This window comes from Oryx dammah, unplaced genomic scaffold (assembly GCF_014754425.2).
Source record: "Oryx dammah isolate SB20612 unplaced genomic scaffold, SCBI_Odam_1.1 HiC_scaffold_1190, whole genome shotgun sequence".
Classification (NCBI taxonomy): domain Eukaryota; kingdom Metazoa; phylum Chordata; class Mammalia; order Artiodactyla; family Bovidae; genus Oryx; species Oryx dammah.
The window spans coordinates 1-7,859 of NW_024071321.1; the positions used below are offsets into that span (position 1 = coordinate 1).

General features: G+C 38.2%; 2 protein-coding genes across 2 annotated transcripts; both read left to right on the plus strand.

Annotated features, from left to right (window-relative positions):
- Nucleotides 1–34: 34 nt before the first annotated feature.
- On the plus strand, nucleotides 35–1,072 carry LOC120859480 (trace amine-associated receptor 6-like). Its single transcript, XM_040235575.1, has one exon. The coding sequence runs from the start codon at nucleotides 35–37 to the stop codon at nucleotides 1,070–1,072; it is 1,038 nt and encodes a 345-aa protein (XP_040091509.1).
- Nucleotides 1,073–7,272: 6,200 nt separating this feature from the next.
- Nucleotides 7,273–7,851, plus strand: LOC120859479 (trace amine-associated receptor 7a-like; the record flags this gene model as incomplete). The annotated part of the gene is made up of 1 exon (XM_040235574.1): nucleotides 7,273–7,851. A coding segment is annotated over exon 1 (579 nt), but the record flags the coding sequence as incomplete, so codon positions are not given.
- Nucleotides 7,852–7,859: the final 8 nt, after the last annotated feature.

Consider the following 7,859-nt stretch of genomic DNA (forward strand, 5'->3'; position numbering starts at 1 on the left):
AAGGACAGAATTCTTTGAGTGTAAAGGACAGATCATGAGCAGCAACTCGTCTCCCACTGCAGCTGTGCAGCTCTGCTACGAGCAGCTGAGTGGATCCTGTGTGAAAACCCCCTACTCACCTGCATCCCGCGTGATTCTGTATATGGTGTATGGCTTTGGGGCTGTCCTGGCCGTGTTTGGAAACCTCCTGGTGATGACTGCCATCCTTCATTTCAAGCAGCTGCACTCACCAACCAATTTTCTCATCGCCTCTCTGGCCTGTGCAGACTTTCTGGTGGGACTGACTGTGATGCCCTTCAGCATGGTCAGGTCCGTGGAGAGCTGCTGGTACTTTGGGCGAACTTTCTGCACTTTTCACACATGCTTTGACGCAGCATTCTGTTACTCTTCTCTCTTCCACCTGTCCTTCATCTCTATCGACAGGTACATTGCTGTTACTGACCCTCTGGTCTATCCCACCAAGTTCACGGTGTCTGTGTCAGGGATATGCATCAGCATCGCCTGGATCCTGCCCATTACTTACAGTGGTGCCATGTTCTACACGGGTGCCAATGAGAATGGGCTAGAGGAACTGTCTAGTGCACTCAACTGTGTAGGAGGCTGTCAGATGGTTGTAAATCAAAACTGGGTATTGATAGATTTTCTGTCCTTCTTTATACCTACCCTTGTCATGATAATTCTCTACAGTAATATTTTTCTTGTGGCCAGACAACAGGCTAAAAAGATTGAAAATACTGGTAGCAAAACAGAGTCATCCTCAGACAGTTACAAATCCAGAGTAGCCAAGAGAGAGAGAAAAGCAGCTAAAACCCTGGGTATCACGGTCATAGCATTCATGATTTCATGGTTACCATACAGTATTGACTCATTAATTGATGCCTTTATGGGCTTTATAACCCCGGCCTATATTTATGAGATTTGCTGTTGGTGTGCTTATTACAACTCAGCCATGAACCCCTTGATCTATGCTTTATTTTACCCTTGGTTTAGGAAAGCCATCAAAGTCATTGTGAGTGGTCAGGTTTTCAAGGATAGTTCTGGGAGCATGAATTTATTCTCTGAACAAATGTAAGCCATTGGGTTGAGGAGGTTGATGATATCTTTACCTTTTCCAAATGAAATGAGTTTTAGAAAATCAAGTAAGACTTTTCATGAAAGAAAACAAATGGCTTTTTCAGTTTAACTGGATACGCCCTTGTATTTCAGTCTTATTAGGATGTGCACGTCCCTTTGCTTCTCCAAAATATTTATTTGACTGCTGCTGCTGCTGCTGCCAAGTCGCTTCAGTGGTGTCCGACTCTGTGCAACCCCACAGACGGCAGCCCACCAGGCTCTGCTGTCCCTGGGATTCTCCAGGCAAGAACCCTGGAGTGGGTTGCCATTTCCTTCTCCAATTGTAAATGTTAACTCCCTTATTTGTTAACTACTGCAGAACTCACAGTAGCCCACTCTCTGCAGACAGTCCACTCCCCCGCCACACACCTTTTTATTCCATTAACCATTCCTTTTGTATCCTGTAAACATTCAGTCGTCTCTGATCTCCTTTGTCTTTCTTTTACAAAGTGGTCTACTTATTTCCAGCTCCTCAGAAATTTCTCTGTGATTAACTTTCACAAGGTTGTTGCCTCCCCCCGCCCCTATTGTCTGCTTAGCTCATATTCCCAGGAAACTTTTGGGTTTCAGTTAAATCTATTATGCTTAAGGTCTGCACTGGTGTCTGTCTGAGAAATTGACTCCAGCATCTTCTGTATCCTGTCTCTGGCCTACAGTGGTGCCAAATTGTACACAGATGCCAAAGATGATAGGATGGAGGGATAAGTAACTGCCCTCTGCTTGATAAGTGATTGTCAACTTGTTTAAACCAGTTCTGCATATTGGCAGGATTTCTATTGTTTTTCACACCTGGCTTTGTTAAGATTCTTCAGTACAGAAATACTATTCTTGTGATTGGAAAACAGAATAAAAAGATTTAAACATTACTAGAAAGTAAAATTGTTACCAGAGAATTGCAAGAACAGAGTGGCTAAGACACAGAGAAAAGTGGCTAAAACCCTGGACATCACAGCTTAGTATTTTTGGTCTCATGATTTCTCAATGTAATCGATTCATTCATTGATTCTTTTTTGAGTTTCATAGCATTTAATATGCTTATGAGATATTTTGCTCATTCAGTTACTATAACTGGCTCTAAATCCTTTGATTTATGCCTCATTTTCCTTTGGTTTAAAAGAGTAATAGGACTTATTAAACTGGAAATATTAAAGGACATTTCATCAATCAAAACTAAATTCTAAAACAAGTTTCATAGTGATGATTTGAAAAATTTAACAGTGACCTAGTGATATATTGAAAAATTCTAAATAATTGTTATATGAAATATAGTGCTTGAAAATGATCCACTAAACTGGGGAGGAAAAACAGTACCTCAATTTCAGCAGCATCAGTTTATACTGTTATTTTTTGAGAAGTGAACATCCTTTGAACATTTGACAAAAACATATCACTTACTAGTGGTTGACACAGTGGTCGTAATTTCTAGTTTCCTCGCATCTTTACACTGTCCTGCTCTATCAGTTGTTATTTTTCTCTTTCAAGTCCCTGTTATTCTTTTACCTTTCCTACCAAGCTTAACTTTTTCTTTTTTCATTTTCAAATGTTTCTTCCAAGTTCTCTGTGAATGTCTTTCTGTGAACTCAGTTTCAGTTCAGTTCAGTCGCTCAGTCGTGCCCGACTGTTTGCAACCCCAGAACTCAGTTTAGTTTGCTTTTATTTTTAGCAAATTGATTCTTGGGGTCCAGTCTTTCTGGAGCTCCTAAAGATCTCTGAGCCATATCCATCAGCTAGTACAGATCCAGGATGAGATTCATATTTTATATTTTAGGAGATATTTTGTAAAGGTAGGAATACCCATGAGCAATATGTGTACTGTAATAGTAGTTTATTTTATGTAACAATTTTCTCATTTCATGAAGTTTGTTGCTTTTACCTTCCAGCTCATGATGGAGGGCAATTGTCTTTTATTTTTCCCCCTATAAGTACTATTTGGAGTTTATAGTTACTCATGATAAAAATAACACTACTATTTATGTTATTGAAAAATGGATAATTTAGAAATGTTAATGTGGTATAAAACTTTTTGGAAAAACTCTTAATGATCTTGCTTCATGTATTTTATGAAATCAAAACTGATTTATCTGAGATATTAAAAAACTAGAAGAAAACATAGTTTTTATAATTTATTGGTGGAATCATGACAGAATATAGATTCATGCACTAAATTTAAATTTTTCAACTTCAAAGTGAAAGAAAGGCACGTTAAAGAAATACAAACTTGGAAAAGCTATTAGCAGCAAACAGGATGAAGTATTAGTAGATTTAAAAATATAAAAAGAATTTACAAAACATTAAGATGGAGTTGAATATGCCACTAAACATAAACACGAAATTTTACAGAGGTATGGTTAATAAATACATTAAAATGTCAAATGTACACATAATTTTAAAATTAATTAAAATCTTACAGTTTGTGTCTCATATTTGACAACACTGGATCATTAATAGCAGATTAATCAGAGTATGAGAAGTTGAGTACTCTGCTGAAAGTTGAGCGCTTTCATAAACTACTACGAAAAACATAATGTAGCATTTTCTTTTAGAGGGGAATTAAGATATTTATGTAAAATTTCAAATCACACATGTCACATGCCTCTGTAGTTCTGTTTCTGGCAAACAAGCATATGAAGAGAGTCAGGCAAGGAAGGAAATGTGACAAGGACAGTCATTGTATATCTCCCCATTGCTAATTACAATAGACTAGGATTCATATGGTGTAAATTAAATGCTCTACCTTTGAAATGAGATGTTATGAAACCATTAAAAAGCACAACTGACTATTAAAAATAGCAATTGACAAGGAAAGAAAACCTCAATATACTTTTTTGACTAAAATCAAAAGAAAACAAAAGCTAAAAATCTGACCTAAATTATAAAGCAACGTATAATAGGCCCCCATATTACACTTTTACAAAATGTACCTTTGTGTATAATAGACAGTGTCTGTGTATGGGGGGATTTACTTTGTAATTTATCTTTAAAATGTTAATGTTTGTGATAAAATAAATATATTAAAATTGATGTTAACAATGCACATCTCTATTTTTCTCTAAGCGTTGAAGTTAGTTTTATCTGTGTGCTTGCTTGTTTTATTTTGGTGGACTAACATTTGGGCATATATCTTTGGTATATTTTTGTCTTATCTAATGAAACTAAATTGTAGGTACATTGGTATATTTTAGAAACTGCATCTTAAAGAGATTTAAGTATCTCAGGATTTATATCTTAATATTTTAAAAGTATTTTTAATGGTTTCTTTCAGTAGATCTTTAATGCTCTGACTCTTCTCTGTATTAATTATGTGCTGTACTCAAGAGCGATGGAAGCTACCAAGAGTTATGTTTCCATGTTCCACTTGTGCTTTATTTCTACTCTTTAGGTCATTTTTGAAAAGTGATAAACATGCACAGTAGATGTGTTGAATAGATGCACATATTTTTGAGAGACGACATAACCTCCCAGCGGGGCTGGAAGGAGCCCTCAGGGAAGGCGAAGATGCTGCCAAGTCAGCTCCTTAGAGGTAGGAAAACGCATTCTGCAATAGACAGACCTCAAAAAACACCCACGGATACTGTGAGACTGAGCTTTCTGAACATGGATGCCACTCTGGGGATAAAGGAGCAGAATCCCTATATTTATTGAGATTTTTTTTTTCTTGTACCAGGTGCAGTGTGAGGCTCTAAGTAGATTTAAGAGTATTGCAGAAAAACATAAATCCTATCTAGCATCCCTGAGCAGGTGAAGTGAAGATTTTTATCTGTCACCACGGGTATTTCATGTCCTCTCGCTTCCTAACCCTTCATCTCTGCAGAAATCCAAATAGCTTGGCAAAATGAGGGAGGTGGGGTCAGGTTGTGCGCAGGTCTCCTTGAGTTCACGCCGGTCCCCACACTGCGCCTGCTCTTCAGCCGCTCTCAGCCTTGCGAATGCGTCCCTCCCCCATCTCGGAGCCTCGAAACACACTGCGCTCTCGGCCTGGAAAACCCCTGTCTGTTTTTACCTTAAATATCTCCTGGATCCTCTCGACCTATATTTAAAGTTACCTTCTTGGTAAAATTACCTGTGAATACAATTCCCTTGCTTCATTGTGATGACCACTGAACTCTTTATCGGAGCCATCACCACATTGAGTTGTCATTACTTGTCCACATGTTAGCCTCTCACATAGAGTTAAGAGAAGTAAAATAAATATAATGGATAAGCTCTAATGTATTTAAAAATCCTATAAGGTGATAGGCAATCCGCCAGGAGGAAGGAAAGATTTCAAGCAAACTGAAACACTCATAGCTTGCTGGTGAGAGCATAAAATGGTCCAGCTACCTTAGAAAATGTGTACTTCCTTACAGAGTTAAACATACACTTCCCAATATGACAGTCCCAAGATGAACAGTCTAAATATCTATCAACTGGTAGATGGATAAAATAACTGGAAGGCAATTGAATTCAGACAATGGAATTCCATTTAGCAATAACTTGGAATGAGCTGCAAATGTTCTCAGACATGGGTGAAACTCACAGACACTGAGCTGAGTAAAATAAGCCAGACAGAAAAGAAGACAAACTGTGTGACGTTTTTGACACAAGATTTTTAGGCCTCAGAAATTAATCCCTAGCCATAGAAGGGTGATCACTGGTTCCCCAGGATAGGAGAAGGGATATGTGGGGTGAGATTAAGTATAAAAGGGCCTGAGGAGAAATACAGGATGTTGCTTCCTTTCTTGATTGTGAATACAAGGGTGGATACATTTATCATGTCATCAGTCAGTACATACTAAAAATGTAAACTTTTCAAATATTTTTTGCCTCAATATTAAAAAGCTGATTTTTCAACATAAGTATAAGTCACTGAGTGCTTCCCAGGTGGCACAGTGGTAAAGAATCTGCCTGCCAATGCAGGATAGGCAAGAGATATGGGTTTGATCCCTGGGTTGGGAAAATCTCCTGGAGTAGGAAATAGTAATCTGCTCCAGTATTATTTTCTGTAAAATTTCATGGACAGAGAAGCCTGGTAGACTACAGTCCATGGGATTGCAAAGAGTTGAACATGACTGAGCAACTGAGCACACCACATAGAAGTCACTCATCAGAAAACATTGTTTTGAAACATAAGCTGATCTATTCTAGAACATTAAAAGGAAGTGGAAATTTGTCAATGGTAAAACATGGAGCATAATATAGGAATGCTCACATTCCAAGAGTTCTTTCAACAATTTATTTTTTAAAATATCTTCCATATAGTTCCCATTACAAGGAAAATATTAGCAGGAACAATGTTTTATTTGTACTTGCACTTCCTTGGTTGTTTCATGAGGCAAACATTTTGTCCTCTACTCCTCCTCTTTTCTAAATCTGAGTTATTAAAGTTAAACCTGAAGCATTCCACTGTTTAATATAGGATTCTATTTTTTTTTCCTTTAACACAAACTGATACTGGAAGGGAGAAAGGACTTATTTGGAAGAGTTCTAGTGACATTCAACACAGAAATCATAAATGATTCTAACAAGAATGAAAAGGCAGTAACTAATAACAATAAATAATACGACTTTCAATTTCTGCTCAAAGGTTTTAAAGACTAGGCAGTATTATATTTCATGCAAAGGTCAAATGACATTAGGAAATTATAGGACATAAGCTTAGTTTACCATAAACATAATTGTTATTTAATTCTTTCTTTCTAAACACCTTGCACTTGTGGGGATTCAATCTTAAGAGCTTTGGGGATTGAAATTATGGAACTATGTTCCTGAGGGGAGAGAGTGTTTGGGGCATTATCATTGCTCTGATAAATTAGGAAAATAATGCTAATAAAATGTGGCATTCGGACATGCATCATGTAATAGTTTCTTGAAGACAAACTCTCCTCTGAAGTGAAGAACAAGGTAATGCAGGAAGTTTTTTAAAAACTTAAATAGACAGCATTTTATGTAACAATGAAAATTAACTGCTTATTCATTTAGAAGTGAATCATTTACAAGATGAGGATATGAATCACTTTCTAAACATGTAAGTAAAGATTTGCACTTACAAGGAAGCAAAGACAGAATGTGCTGGTAACCACTGACATTGTATTTATCTTTTCTTTAAGGACATTTTGAAAACTGGAATGACATCCTGGGCCACAGAGGGTGACAGGTTCCCAGGTATCAAATCGGAGAATCATGAGCAGTGTGTCTCCTTCTGCTGCAGCTGTGCAGCTCTGCTACGAGCACCTGAATGGATCCTGTGTGAAAAACCCCTACTCACCAGCTCCCCGCCTCATCCTGTACACAGTGTTCAGCTTTGGAGCTGTGCTGGCTGTATTTGGAAATCTCCTGGTGATGATTTCCATTCTCCACTTCAAGCAGCTGCATTCTCCTACCAACTTCCTGATTGCTTCTCTGGCCTGTGCTGACTTCTTGGTGGGAGTGACTGTGATGCCCTTCAGCACAGTGAGGTCTGTGGAGAGCTGCTGGTACTTTGGGCAGCGTTATTGTCAACTCCACTCTAGTTTTGAAGGCTCATTCTGTTACGCTTCCATCTACCACTTGTGCTTTATCTCTCTGGACAGGTACATTGCCGTCACTGACCCCCTGGTCTATCCAACCAGGTTCACGGTGTCTGTTTCTGGCTTGTGTATTGCCTCCTCTTGGCTCTTTTCTATTATTTTTTCTTTTTCCCTTCTTGGCACAGGAGCAAATGCAGCTGGACTGGAGGATCTAGTAAGTGCTCTCACCTGTGTGGGAGGCTGTCAAATTGCAGTGAATCA